The 14,703-nt window shown below is 33.5% G+C and overlaps 2 protein-coding genes across 2 annotated transcripts; one reads left to right on the top strand and one right to left on the bottom strand.

Annotated features, from left to right (window-relative positions):
• Positions 1 to 942: 942 nt before the first annotated feature.
• LOC136815595 (dynein regulatory complex subunit 5-like) lies at positions 943 to 13,804 on the bottom strand. The gene is made up of 14 exons (XM_067072047.1): positions 13,713 to 13,804; positions 12,607 to 12,701; positions 12,312 to 12,376; positions 11,973 to 12,051; positions 6,898 to 7,025; positions 6,426 to 6,469; positions 6,002 to 6,114; positions 5,694 to 5,792; positions 5,176 to 5,251; positions 4,514 to 4,631; positions 3,215 to 3,398; positions 2,710 to 2,827; positions 2,118 to 2,177; positions 943 to 1,347 (listed from the first exon to the last, which is right to left on the bottom strand). Exons 2-14 carry the CDS (start codon positions 12,660 to 12,662, stop codon positions 1,180 to 1,182), a joined length of 1,308 nt encoding a protein of 435 aa, XP_066928148.1. The 5' UTR covers positions 12,663 to 12,701; positions 13,713 to 13,804; the 3' UTR covers positions 943 to 1,179.
• On the top strand, positions 8,444 to 11,783 carry LOC136815596 (uncharacterized). Its single transcript, XM_067072048.1, has 4 exons — positions 8,444 to 8,786; positions 10,142 to 10,365; positions 10,678 to 10,870; positions 11,173 to 11,783. Exons 1-4 carry the CDS (start codon positions 8,490 to 8,492, stop codon positions 11,656 to 11,658), a joined length of 1,200 nt encoding a protein of 399 aa, XP_066928149.1. The 5' UTR covers positions 8,444 to 8,489; the 3' UTR covers positions 11,659 to 11,783.
• Positions 13,805 to 14,703: the final 899 nt, after the last annotated feature.

Consider the following 14,703-nt stretch of genomic DNA (forward strand, 5'->3'; position numbering starts at 1 on the left):
TTTGAGTAACAGTGGTAAATAAATCTTGACCGAAGTCTGTATCCTTAAGTTACAAGCTTTTCTTAATATATTTTCATATGGATTATTGCATATTGAGATTTTGGAAATTTTTGGCAAAAATAGCCAAATTTTAATCTCAAGGAGTATAATTTCTTTAAAGCTTATAAAGTTGGCTAGTTTTTACCCTGCTATTTTCTAGTCCAGAAGCTGGAGCTCAACAACTCAACTGTTTTTTTGCCTATGATTTTGATGGTGGTGCGCCATCATTCATATCAAAAAGTGAAGATAGTATACAACAGATTTTTCTGACAAGCCATTTTCTCAATTTTAGAAAATTCTACTGTTTATAGAAAGAAGTTGATAAACTTTGCCCAAGTGAAGCACAAAATGAAGTTTCTGGCATCAAAGAATGAAAAGTTCTTTTTTTCTTCTTCATTTTCAAAGAATTTTAAAATTCATTTTCTCAAGTTTATTACAGTTCTCTGAATTATTCTTCTGAATTGAAAGATTTTTTTACGCTTATATATAAAAAGGAATTTTTTAGTCGCATTTTTTTAGGAATCTTTTTGTTCTTAATGGATTGAGATTTTTCATAAGAAAACAGGGTATTTACGACCTGTAATACAATGTGTATTATTTGTGTAACGCTTCATTCAAAATATTTAATGCATAATGCTGATCGTTTATGTTCAAATATTATGCGAAATTTTCGACTTTAAGTCGTCTTGTTAACATCAGATTAATCTAAAGTCTGTTCCAAAAAAATGCAAACAGTATAATTTATGGAAAATTTTTAACATTTAGTTGGACGGTATCTTTTCATCCAAGAAAAATATAAAAAAAATATCAAAGATTCAGAAAAATTTGAAATGAAAATTTTGACGTACTCTTTTTTTATCATCTGTATTTTCTGAAGGTTTAGAAAATTCTTTCAGACTTGCATCAATCCACTCTAAATGACTCTTCGAGGTGGCATTAGGAGGTGTGTATATTTTTCAATATTTAAAAGCCATGGACTACAAATTCTTTTGGAACCGACTTGAAATACTTAAAAAAATAAATATAATAATACAATAATTTTCACAAACTAAAATTTTAAAACATTTCATTTGATTCAATCAAATTTAGTTCAAAGAAAAAATTTCGATTAAAGCGAGCGAAAAGATCATAACAGCACCGTTAAGTGGACGCCGCTCTTTCATTTTTCCGCCTGATAGCTTCACGATTTTTCTTGAGCAACTGACTGATGCTGTATTCACACTCTTGCCCAATGTCTGTCATGCGCATGTCCATTTGAACAATAGTCCCATTGTCTTCCATCCCCTCTTGTATTGTTTTGCCACCTTCCTGTAAACAAACAAGAGAAAAAGGAGCTTGAAGGATCTGTTTCGTTTTTATCAAAGTACACGTTTTTTCATAAGAACATCCAAAATCTTTATAGACTTTTTTTGGGTTTGAAGCCTGGTTCTTATTATCACTATTTTATTAGTCAAAAATTTTGGATATTCTTATGAATAAAACATGTAGAAGACTCTTTAGAACCCTTACTTCCATATGGAATAGCTTGGGTCGGATATTATTGAGACATAAGATTATTTATTACAAGTCTTCTAATCCCGGAAGATTACAAAGCACACAAAATCTCCAGGACTATAAGACATGTTTTTTTAATAAGCAAGTGTAAGCCCCTTGGTTAGGCTCATGTATGCTTAAATTCGGAAAGCATCCAGGCATAGTTTATGCTTATTATATGCTTATGAATCATGCTTATAATTCACCTCCAGCCAAGTTTTTAGTGAAATTTCAGAAATTAGAATGTAGCTAGCCGTGGAACGTCTTTTTTTACTTGACCTCTACCAAACCTTTTTAAACAGATAAAAAATGACAACTTGAAAATTTTCCAGGCTGACATATATGCTCATGGTATGCTTAGGAATTCTGCAAATCTGAGCCTTCATATGCTTATAAGCTTATATGCTTATAAAAAAACATGTATTACGAAAATGAAAACAGTCTGTCAAAAGTCATGTGCAGTTTTGGAAAAATAGTCACTTAAAAACTGTCCTGACAGGGTATATTCCTTAAAATCATAAAGTGAAAGAAGTGCAAATAATTACCTCGTTGAATTTATTACAGGATAAGTTCATATTTTTTACAGACTTGTTGTAAACTAGCACCTGTCAAAAATGAAAGAAGAAGAAAAGTTGAGAATGGTGTGATTTAAAAAGGTCCGATTGAAGAATAAATCCTCTCAACTAAAATTTTACGTACGAATTTAAAGTGAAAGAGTTCTCAATCTCAAATCAGATCATCCATTCTATCTGGCATACCACGTTCTGATTTGAAGTGGTGTGGCGAATGTGACGATCTGGCCTGCTTCTACAGCCAAAACATTCAAAACTGCGTTGCCTTGCTTTAAAATGATGGTTTATAATCAACGTTTGATGCATTTTAATAGAGGATAGTGAAAATTACGATAAGCCAATGACTGATCAAATGGGCCAAATAAGGTTTATTTATCAGACCATAAAATAACTGTTATGGAGCGAAAAAAAATTAACAGCAAGCATGGTTTTTTATAACTACACACATCAAACATAGGATTTAAGGACTAGTCTACATTATAGACAGCTCCAGTAGTTTTACGCTCGAAACGAAGGAAGATATGACGTAACCTAGTAAAGGCCTGATTTCAATAAGATTTCAAACCTGTGCAAGCAATGGAGTGGATTTGTGTGTGATGTTATTACTTCCCAAATGAATTTCTTCCAGTGTGTTATTCTTCAGTAAGACACGAAGTATAGATTGACAACCTTCGTCTTCTAGTCTGAAAAAGTTAGAAAGTAAGATCAGGATATTATTCTGTCTCATTGCTCTGGTGGAGTTTGATACTCTGAAATCCGGGGGGGGGGTAGGTGGCGGATGAGGGGTATGTGCTGATTTTAGCTGAAAAGTCGACTCTTAGAGAGACTTTTTTATAAATTTTTCTCTCGAAATCAAAAGAAATTCCTAAAAATCGTGAATTTTCCGACCCTTAGAGAGACTTTGAAAGGTGAGAAAACCGACCCTTACCGTCTGCATATACCCAGCACCAATTTTTGCCTAAGTACCCTCTCCCTGGGTCTGAAATAAATGAACAAGTATCAAAAATACCTAAAACCTTTAATGGAAAATCAGAAATATCAGAATTTTCTTTTCTTAATTTCCAACTTACCTGTTTAGACGCAGGTTCAACGTTTTGAGGGTGGTATTTTTACCAAGGGCGTGTGCAATGGCGGCAGCGCCCTGAGGACCAATATTGTTATCAACCAATGCCAGATGAGAAAGTATGGATCGATTGTTGAGAAGTTTACCAAGGGCTCGTGCACTGCTGTTGCTTAGCTTGTTGTAGGATAAATCTAAGAGGAAAGAACAATGCAATCGAATTCTTATTCATTATGATTATTGATATCACGTAACTGCATAGTGTCCTGGGAACCAATTTTCCAATTTTGGATGGGTGAGGGGGGAAATGAAAATTTGAATAGTAAAGGGGGGGGGGAGAGGGGGGAAAACATCGATAGTTGGCTAATTTGGTTGGGGGGAATGTGAAATCACTTCAACTTTCTCAACTTTGTTTTGATTTCATTTAGGATTTTAATTTTTCATTTCATTGTTGTTTTGTTAAGTCTGCTTTTCTCAGCATGTTTGTTTACATTAGCTCATTTTTGTTCTATTTTGTCTAGTATTCCTTTTGCAGCTAAATTTTACTTTTGTGTCAGGTTGACATTTGAGAAATTTATATGGGTATATAGGGGGAACTGATATTTTCAGAATTTTCTGGGGGAAAGCAAAAAAGAGGGGGGAAACTAAAAAACTGAAAAGTCATAGAGGGAAAAAAGAGAGGGGAGGGGTTAAAAAAAATGAAGAATTTGGTGGGGGGGGGGGGGTGACAAACCCTGGAGGACACTATGTAGACTTTGTACAACTCATCGGCCAAGTGAGAAATTATATGCCAGTCAGTAGCGTGGTGGCAGGGGGGGGCAGCCTTTTTTGGAGGGCGCCGAAATGCAAGAAGCGCAAAAAGGTGCCTCTAATTACTAATAACGAAATTTTTCTTTAATTTTTTACATCCTAGAATAAGCAGTTTTCCGCTAAAAAAAGAAAGTACACAAAAAATCGCTTCCCTCGCATAACCTTTAAAAAGGTATTTTACGTTTAAAAGGGGGTGCCAAAATCCCAAAATCTGGAAAGAATTGCCTCCAAAGATTTGATTGACCCACTACGCTACTGATGCCAGTGTTGTGGAGCAGACCCTTAAATGGCAAAAAGTGAGGGTTATCAGGCCTTTGATCCATAAGTAGCATCATATAAAATCATTCAATATCTTCGGTCCTGAACTGGTAGGTCTAAAAATAGTACCGCGACCCATGCCGCCCTTTTTTTAACCCCGTCTGAATAAATTCGAGATAAATAATAAATTGGAATAAATTCTTATTTGGAGCGTGTAAACTTTTAAATAAGAATTTCTTACCAAGAGTAGTTAGCGAGGGATGGTCTAACATGTGACTGATCAAAACACGCGCCTTTTCGTCGTTCACTTTGCTCTTGTGGAGATGAAATAATTTGATTTTCTTGCAATCCTTCACCGCCTGCGAAGAAATAACTTTTAATAATATTTTGCGCGTCTGTGTACTTAGTACAGTAGATTTTTGAATTTTAAATCAAAATCACTGACTATGAATTTCCTTTTTAAAGATCATGAGGGTCATCCATATAGTACGCACGCAGTGAAGGGGGGGGGTTTAGCAAAAGCGTACATCTATTGTTTAAATGACATCATATTGTTCTCTGCGTACAAGGGGGGAGGTGGTATCAAATTTTTGGAAAATCTTTGCGTACGTACTATATGGACGGCCCCATGACATTTTTATTTTGAAGAACTGTAACTGTTTTTTCTTTATTGAAATATAAACACAGGGTACACGACGAACATTTACTACAAAACACTACTAGGCATTAATATAGTCCCTCCCTCCCGAAGAACTGAAGTTATATCGCCAGAGGTAACATGTGGTGTAGACATTTCTTTATTTTGAAGTCTCCCTATAAATCATTGGTTTTTAGGCGTTAAAATGAAAAATAACCCAAGTTGCTTTACAACAATAAAGATGTTTAGAATGGAAATTCTCATACCTTAGCCAACATGGAGCAATCACGATTTGTAAATTCGAAAAGATCCCATTCGAAATTCATCCCACAATCACGAACGCTATGCAAAAGATTTTTAAAACATTGAAATACAAAGTGAACATAAAATTTTGGCTGTCAATTCAAGTTGTGAACATTCCAGTATTCTTCAAAATTTCGATTTTTTTTTCAAAATAAAAGTTTGTTTGGAAGGAAATAGTTTACCTAAGCCTAAGATTTATCATAAAGTTTCTCTATTATGAAACCTTAAAAAACACTATCCACCAGATCTTTGTATAACAAGGGTGAGGAGAGATAGAGAGATAGGACTTAAAATCCAATAGTAATGCCATCTAGAAATTACTCTCTATAATTCGATCTTCAAATTCGAATTAGAGAAGGATACAAATTGCGCTGAGTATTTTTAATACGATTTTCCTGATGAGGACCAATTATGTAGCTCGATTCAGACAAAGATTCGAATGATAGATGTTTGAAATATATAGAGAATTATTATAATATACCCATAACAGAGGTGCAATTCTTCAAGATTAGGTAGATGAGGGACAGCTGTTGTGAAGTCGAAATGATCCATATTCACTTCTTCCCCTGTTTCTGACTCGCTGAAAGTAAAATCATTTAAAAATAAGGCTTTTTTGTCCAACCGTTTGACTTTTAGAAACTGTAACTTTCTGTTACATAATAATATGTTACAATAAAAAGTAAGATAACAAAGTTAAATTACATTTTCCCTTTGAGCGTGTTCAAAACTTTAATATCTACTCCTTTTGTCGATTTTCAAATTATTTAAATGTTAAATTTTTGTCCTTACCTGTCAGAGAAATCATCATCCCCTGTTTTCTGAGGCTCCTTGATTGGAGGTAATAGATTATTGATCTTCAAACAATGGATAAACTTGCCAGAAAGTAACAATAGATCTTCAAGCTGAACAGAAATAAAGGGACGAAATTTATCAGGGATGTAAATTTGGTTCTTCCTGTTAATAAATCGTAAAGCCCTTTCAAAATATATTACAAAAGGTTTATAAGAAATATTTCTCCTCGTGAATACTTTCGCTCTTGAAAAAAGATAAAACCGAAAGTTCTATAAAATATCGCTTTTTCGCTAAATTTCACTGATAACGGAAAGGAAAATGTTTGCTTTCATCAAAAGAAATCGCCGACCAAATGGAAGCAATATAAATTATAAAATTTGAAAATGTAATAAAAATTAAAATATCGAACAAAAAAATTTACCTGTTTTGGGTCTGTAGTACCAGGTACGAATTTCTCTATGCATTCTTATAAGAAAAATTTAAAGTTGTTGAATCTAGATCCAATTTTCTCAGACTCAGAAAATAAAATAACAAAGAACAAGTTCATGCTTCTTATACGTTATAGAGCACTATACTACCTGGGGTTTTGTAGAGGTCTGCAATTTAGGCTAGATTTTTCATTGATTTAATAATGCACAAGTGTGATATAAAACTCGGTGAGAATATTAAAGTACGTAACACTACTAGGGTGTTAGGGAAGTATGATGATAGACTCTCTACTTTCACTGAGTCCGATAAAGATTAACATAAAGGTAAATATTAAAAAGTTTCATCCAAAACGAAAAGAAAAGTCCAAAACCAGCAATTCTGACCTTATCGGAGATTTTTCTTAAAAAGCGATAATGCATCGCTTTTTTCGAAAAATCAAAAACTCCGATAAGGTCAATTCTGACCTTGGAGATTTTTCTCAAAGAACATTCTTCTCCATGATTGTGCATAACAAGACACGTCACAAATCTTCCATCGTGCAGTACAACATCTCCTCCAATAATCTTCGTCTGTGATCAAGTTGGCTGTTGTACTAAAATAGGTCGAGGAATAGATATTTTTAGCAGTTTCCGAAGTTTTTCCTCGTTTTATAGGACTAAACCAAACTAATTCTATCTGAAAGAGCAATAATACTGTATTTTTTGTTTGTTCGAGTAAGAGAATTTTTGTAATACATTTGGCTCAGAATTTTATACATTGGTATCAAATTAATTTCGTTTGTTTTTCGTCTAATTTTCCCTAGCTTTTATCTTCCCATACAGCTCTTTCTCGTGGTGTCATTCTTTTGGTCGTAAAATTGTTTCCACATCTCATTCACATCCTACTTTTCAAAAAAGGTTTGAATTTTTTTGTAAAGAATCAGTATCATCTAGCCCCATAAACGGTGTTTTAGGTAGCTCTAGCTAGGATTGTCAGTAATACTTTATTTGAGCTTATTATGGCGGAATGTAGATTTTACAGATTGGTCTACCTTATCGGCTAAAACTTAGTCGGCCCTAAGTGACTAAATTTTGGCTTAGTGACTAAAATTAGGGCCGACTAAAAATTTGGCCTAACTAAATTAGGGCCGACTAAATTAAGGCCGACTAAAATTAAGGCCGACTAAGTTTTGGCCGATAAGGTATTCCTCCCATAGGGGTATCACTCATTTCGATCAAAGAGAAGAATTTGTTTTGAAAAACCTCGAAACGACAATATTGAATTCATTTATCAATTCAGTTCCAAAAAATGGCTTTCTCCTTATTTGCTTTTCGAGCAAAATAAATTTCTTTCCTTAGCTTTTTTACGTTCTGAAAACAGAGGTTAGAATGGACTTGCAAATTGTTGCATTCTATTATGTTACAGTAAGTGCTAAAGCTTGAAAGTTTAGATGCTTAGGTAACCACTCATAGTCTATTGTCAAAGTGAGAGCAAGGACCTTTCGGTAAGAAAGTTAACTACTTGATAGTTATCGCTTCATGGGGATTACTTTACTGAGACCATCCCCCTCTCTGTTTGTTGCCTAATACTCAATAGCGGTTTGTTTTAAAACAAAAACCTTTATTGTATCTATACCTCTATTTCTAAATTAAGAAATCAGTTTTGCTATATCTCATTTCAAATACAGTTTGTTAAAGAAACCTAATACATCAATATTTACTCATTTCTGAACACCCTTTCCAAAACAATATTGATTGATTTTTAAATCTTCAACTTTTATCTTTCAGAAAGTTCAAACTATATTTGCCTTAAATTATACCTCGCCTCCTAACATAATGGAAGAAAGTCGACCAAAAACAATGAAATTACTTCTTCCAACCTTTGTCAAGAAAATCTTTTCATCGATTTTCTGTCGTCTCTCGTAATGAATAAAAGGGAACAAAAAAATGCTTAAGAGCCTTACAAACCGCAATGTAAACACAAAAAGGTAATGAAAAGCTTTTTAAAGTGCCCTTCCCTCATTTACACTTTTCTTCTTGGATAGTTGGGAGTGCGACTCTCACAGATCTTATGAGACATGAAATTACCTTTAATCTTAAAGATAATTGCAATGTTATTAATTAGCTATCATTTGGTGGATGGGGAGAAAGGAGACAACAAAAGAGGGAAGACTAGAGAAGAAGCAAAGCAACGTCAAAGAGAAGCTCGAAAAGAGTTTAATAAAATAAAAACAGAGCACCAGTTAGATCGCAAGATTGCTAATTCAATCATGAGAGCTGACAAAAAAGAAGGTAAACTGGCTATCCAAAGAAGAGGGCAATATTTCCAAATGAAGATCAAAGAGATTCTTGAAAAGCGTTCTCAAGAGGAAAAGGTAAATCAAATTTCGTTTGCCGTAACTTTGGCAAGATGTTCCTGAAACTTGAAATTCACAACTCCTCAACAAGAATATAATTAAAGTCTGTCTCAAAATAATTTGCAGCTGGAGAAAAAAATGGCTGTAACTTTTTATAGAATTCGAATCAAGTTGCGATTTTGTGCTCGTTAAAAAGATATTCGTGAGTGGAATATTATGAAGTAAAAAATTTGAGAAAAAAAAGGAAAATGACAATGAAAAATGAAGAAGAAAAAAATCAACTTCTTGTAGAAATGTGGTATAATTACCATTTTCACAGGAGTGACTCTTCAATCTTAGATCATCATCAGTGTGAAATGATTTTTCAAAAATATTCATTCAATCAAAAGATATCGAACAAAGTTTATTGCTGGTTGATCGACAAAAGGCTGTTTTTTTGTCGTTTTTTACTACTTTATAGTGTTTATAGAGTCAACCAGCAATAAACTTTGTTTGATATCTTTTGATTGAATGAATATTTTTGAAAAGTTTTTTGACAGTGATGATGATCTAAGATTGAAGAGTCACTCCTGTGAAAATGGTAATTATACCACATTTCTACAAGAAGTTGATTTTTTTCTTCTTCATTTTTCATTTTCATTTTCCTTTTTTTTCTCAAATTTTTTACTTCATAATATTCCACTCACGAATATCTTTTTAACGAGCACAAAATCGCAACTTGATTCGAATTCTATCAAAAGTTACAGCCATTTTTGTCTCCAGCTGCAAATTATTTTGAGACAGACTTTAGTCAGCAGCCCAAACAACAAACAAGATCTTTTCCGCAGAGAAGAGTTCATTACAGGCTAGCATATACTAGCATAAACCACGCGGTTTTTTATAACGGATCGTCTGGCACAGGCTAGCCATCATCCAAAAATTTGTACTCTTTTGTTGACTACTTCTGTGTTGCTATGGTAATATACCGTTAAGGAAAATCTATAAGTTAACACAGGTTAACATGGTTTTACGGATAGGAACTGAAATCTTATCCCATAGGTATCCCTACACTTTTGTTTATGTCAGTGTAACATTTTAATTTTGTTTTATTATTTTGTTTATGTAACTATCAAAAGAGGCTCATCTCTGCTGTTGAGTTGAGAGTTTTTAAGTACACGAGGCAAAAGGTGCCCTGAGGGATGTTTTTTTTTATTACAGTGACTCGTGTAGTTATTGGGTAATTCGAGAATCAAAAGTAAGCCAGAAGAGTCATTTTAAAGAGAGCGTTATTCTATTGCCACTTCTTGCACACTATGTAAAGACTAAGAACTATTGGGCATGAGCCAATATTTGCAGATTTCCACAAAGCAGCGTGTATTTTATTTAAACAACAGGCATGGAAATGGCGAATGAAAGATGCTGAATTTGATATCGTCAGAAATGAGACTGATTTTTCGTTCGGCGTTCAAGCTGGTTTCATTCAAATGAGTGCTGAACTGGCAAACGGTGCAAACATCACTCTTCAGCTATTCATGTTCAAAGATGCTGGCAATATAACTGGTGAAGATGGAAACATTTATGAGCTCGTCAAAGGAGGGACCAAAGCTAACATCATTATGTAAGTTGTAATAACAGTGAACCTCAGTGGTGTGTAAAAGAAGAAGTTTTTCTCTCTTTGAAACAAATTTCACAGAGATTTAAACATTTTAAATCATTACTATAGCACATAATGAAGGAAAAGATGTGCTAAAACTTTCCATATTCAACAAATTTGGTCTATTAAATCAGTACCCGTTTTCGGAAACTTTGCTTATATCTTCAGAATCTGAATTCAGTTCGGAAAAGCAGCTTGGTCATCGAAACTAGGGCGGTAGATCGAGAGTAGACAAACTTTAAATAATATTTCATCATTCCTATCTCTCTAAAACAGACACTGGCCAAATCAAGTGGACCATTTAGATGTGGTAATCTTGATCAAGTGTGGGTTTGATGGCAAAAAATCGCGGAAAGCAAAGAAAAAATCCAAAGCACGTGGACGGAATGGATCACAAAAAGCTGTCAATAGACGACATCTTGAAACTTTCTCGGTTTGCTCGAATGCTCAAATGACATTTTCACCATCAGTAAGTCGGTTCATTCCATCATTTTAGAGATTTCCATTGAGTGATCATTGTGGGATAATTACTTTTCAATGAGCACTGAAAGCCCATAGCCCCCCCTATTAATCTATGCTTCTTTAGTGTAAAACCCTGTTGGGCCAAATTATGCCTGTCTTTTTTAACTAACTCACTAGATCTGGTTTCCTAATGATAGCACTACTCACAATCCCTATTCCAATCCGAGGCCAGGATTAAGAAACTATCTCATGAGTTTGTAGGGCTCATTAATCATTTTAATGATAACAATAGCCATAATCTCTTTTTAGTATTTCTCGAATGGAGAAGATGTTGATATGCAAGATGGGTATCCAGAGCCACAAAAATTGTCAAAGAAAGAAGAATCCACCGAAATTGTATTACGTTTCAATGCAACCAATATTTTTTATGACCCAACAGTAGAAACAGGAGATGATATTGGTGATGACAGTGAAGATGATAGTGAAGAAAAGGCTGAAGCAGATCAAGCATTATCACCACCACCGAGAGGTACCCCTGAAGTAGATCAAGTATTACCAGCACCAACAGACATCAACAATGTAGCAAATCCATCAAACGAAGGTGAAAGTGAAAGTATTGCAGAGAAGACAACAATACCAAAAGAAGAAAATGAAGAAGCCAATCTCATGAATGTTGGACGCAATTTCATCACTGGTAGGCATCATTCAAGCGATGGGGTTCCTTCGTTGACATCGCCAGTATTACTTTTGGTCAATTTGGTCAGTTTCGCTTTGCTGAAATCCTTGATATTTTAGATGAGAAAGACTTATATGGTGATTGAATGTTATTGAGTGATGTATCATTATGGACTGACTTTCATATTACTAAATATTTACAACGCTGAATTATCTTTTTGTCAAAAGTTTTACCAAATTCAACATGTAAAGAGACTCTAATTTATCAGCCTGTAGTTTTAAGGCCAGCCCAGGGGGGAGGTACATAGGCAAAATTTTCAAAATTCAGCATCTCTAAGGGTTGATTTTTGAAGCTTTGTTATTGGATCAGACATACCCGTCATCTTGCAAACTTAGTACACTCCCCCCAGGACAGCCAAACAAAAAAAATTTACCTCAAAGGGATATTTACAGGTAGATTCTTTAAGACATGATTTCTATCTTGTTGTATAAGTTCATTCAGCAGTGGTTTTTCTGAAGAAAAAAAGATAATCATATATCACTAACGAAACTATGTGGGAAAGGGGAGACTTAAAGAAGCACCTTAAACCGACTCAATTTCATTTAAAAAAACAGTATATAATTGAGACGTTTTTCAGTGTGCACTTGAGCTTAATAATTTCTGACAATCTGTTTGTCCTATGAATTTCAGGTATCCTAGCCGATATTGCTAAAAGTAGAATTTTCATAAACAGAAATTCAATTTTATAAACTGAATTTCTAAGTGATAATACCTCCAAAATTGCTGACAATGTGCTTTAAACATATATCCGCCAGATTAGGAACAGTAGCAAGATTCCTGAAAGAAAAGGAATTATAGTCTCTGATAAAAAAATTTTTAATCAAGCAATGATGTAGATTAAATTTATTCATTAAATTTTTTTGTCTTAGAGGTATTTTGTGTGTTTTCCTTATGATATGGGAAATTTGGTTAAAAAAGCACATGTAGATCAACATTTACTGAGGATGATGTAAACGCCACCCAAAAAAGCCTGATATAAATAGGGTTAAAGGGAAAAAGGCACAAACCATTCTGGATCTTCTGCAATAATCCTTCTCATATGGTGGGCTTCTTTACCCTTCATTTTATTTCAAAGTGTTCCCATATTTTCTTTGACAAAATTCTAAAATAGGAAGAAACAAAAGGATGAAAGTCTTTCCTTCTAGAAAATTACGAATGTGTCAAAAGAAAAAAATACAGATAAAATTGAAAAATTAAAGATGAGAAATCTGCTACCATTTATTCTGTCACTAAGATTGTGTTTAATGTTTTTGTCATTATGTACTGTAATGTTTTTATTTACTACTTATTTCTGGAATCAAAATTGTATCCTGATTCGGATTAGCAAAACATTCAAAATATTCAACACAACTTTTTTTCTAAATTGAACCTCTTCATCTTGTGGTGGGCAACAAAACTATATGTTAGTGTATACAATTCTATTGCAAGTACTTTCAGTACTAACCCCTGATATGAGACATTTAGCTAACCAAAAAAAAATTTATCATCGTCAATTTTGTGAATTGTCAGAATCGTTTACTCACTGCACTGGAAATATGCAACTTTTTGAAGTTTCTTTTTTTTTGGGTTTGCTTCAATTTAAAATAATGATCACGCAAGTAAACTAAAAAGAGGTATTTTGCTTTGTCTACAAAAAGTCCACTAATAATTGAAACTAGGAATTCATTGAAATATTTCACTAATAAAGCATCAAACAAACGTTTTAAATGTTTTTTAAGTTAAAAGACAATTAAAGTAAATTTAAGATGAATGGGCAAACAGGCGTTTTACAACTTCTAAAATTGGAAATCAAACGTCAATTCATCATTTCTTTATTTTTATTTTTCATGAATCCAAAGCTGTTTGAAAGTATGACAAAAACATGCGTATATGATGAACTTGACTGACCGAAAGTGCAATTACAAAAATTATATTATGGAAGTGAACGCATAAGATGCATGTTTTGGAAATCAAAAAGACAACATTTGCAAGGATGTTGAGTTTTTTGTAATATCAACGTTTGTGATTGACTGACAATTGCTCTTACTTTCCAACAGGGTTGATACCCCACCCTCAAAAACAGCCCCACTGAGCCCTAAATCAAGAAACTCTCTGACCACTAAAATATTCATACCCAACTCTTCAAAAAAACAAAAACAATTTCCACGTGTTTCCATTCTCTTAACTTGTTCTCAGATAGGCCAGAGTAAGTCCAGTTTTTATATTTACACTAAAATAACAACAAAAGTGTTGTAATTTTTCATTATCTTGCAGAATCATTTCAAGAGATAGAAAGATGAACTCATGGAGAAAATTAACAGTAAAAAAGTCTACATACAAAAAAACATCTAGAATAGTTTCTAACCGTTAAAAATAGATAATTCAAAATCATTAAAAACAAAACACAATATAAAAATTGAAGGAAAAAGTCCTCATCCCCACCCTCGAAAAAAGCCACCTAGAACCCTTTGCCACCAACCCCGCCATAAACCAAGAAATCACTGTAAACCCACCCTTTTCGACTTTTTTGGAAAACCATTAATCCCACCATCTAGCTAGGGTAGGGTGGAAAGTATGAGTGTATTGTTACAGCCAGAACATGTTTGACGAAAAGAAACAAATAGTTTTTTTGGTTTGATATTGTTTGAAGGGTGTTACATTACTTGCCTAAAGCTACTGCCACATTACCAATGCTTCAAAATTATCTTTGTTTTTACAGAATTGTAAATAATCCATTAGAACCTTAATGATTGATAATTTAGTAACAAAGTTACAATTTTATCATTTTCCTTGTTTGAGGAGTATATTTTTGAAATTTTTTGATGCAGTCCTTTTTGTTACATCATTATCGTCATTTTCACCAGTTTATTTTCCAATAATCAAATAAATTCCTGATAAATAAGTAACAGTTACTTTTTGATCCCATATCTTTTCAGGAAGGGTGTTACATTACTTGCCTAAAGCTACTGCCACATTACCAATGCTTCAAAATTATCTTTGTTTTTACAGAATTGTAAATAATCCATTAGAACCTTAATGATTGATAATTTAGTAACAAAGTTACAATTTTATCATTTTCCTTGTTTGAGGAGTATATTTTTGAAATTTTTTGATGCAGTCCTTTT

This window comes from Clytia hemisphaerica, unplaced genomic scaffold (assembly GCF_902728285.1).
Source record: "Clytia hemisphaerica strain Z4C2 unplaced genomic scaffold, Clytia hemisphaerica genome assembly, whole genome shotgun sequence".
In the NCBI taxonomy this organism is placed as follows: domain Eukaryota; kingdom Metazoa; phylum Cnidaria; class Hydrozoa; order Leptothecata; family Clytiidae; genus Clytia; species Clytia hemisphaerica.

Excerpts from the sequence above, each read along its gene's own strand:
- LOC136815596 (XM_067072048.1), top strand. The coding sequence starts at position 8,490 with ATGAAATTACCTTTAATCTTAAAGATAATTGCAATGTTATTAATTAGC. Across the intron at positions 10,366-10,677 it reads ACCAAAGCTAACATCATTAT|ACACTGGCCAAATCAAGTGG; the intron begins GTAAGTTGTAAT and ends TCTCTAAAACAG. Across the intron at positions 10,871-11,172 it reads AAATGACATTTTCACCATCA|TATTTCTCGAATGGAGAAGA; the intron begins GTAAGTCGGTTC and ends ATCTCTTTTTAG.
- LOC136815595 (XM_067072047.1), bottom strand. The coding sequence starts at position 12,662 with ATGAAGGGTAAAGAAGCCCACCATATGAGAAGGATTATTGCAGAAGAT. Across the intron at positions 6,115-6,425 it reads GTACTACAGACCCAAAACAG|CTTGAAGATCTATTGTTACT; the intron begins GTAAATTTTTTT and ends ATTTCTGTTCAG. Across the intron at positions 1,348-2,117 it reads CCTGTAATAAATTCAACGAG|GAAGGTGGCAAAACAATACA; the intron begins GTAATTATTTGC and ends GTTTGTTTACAG.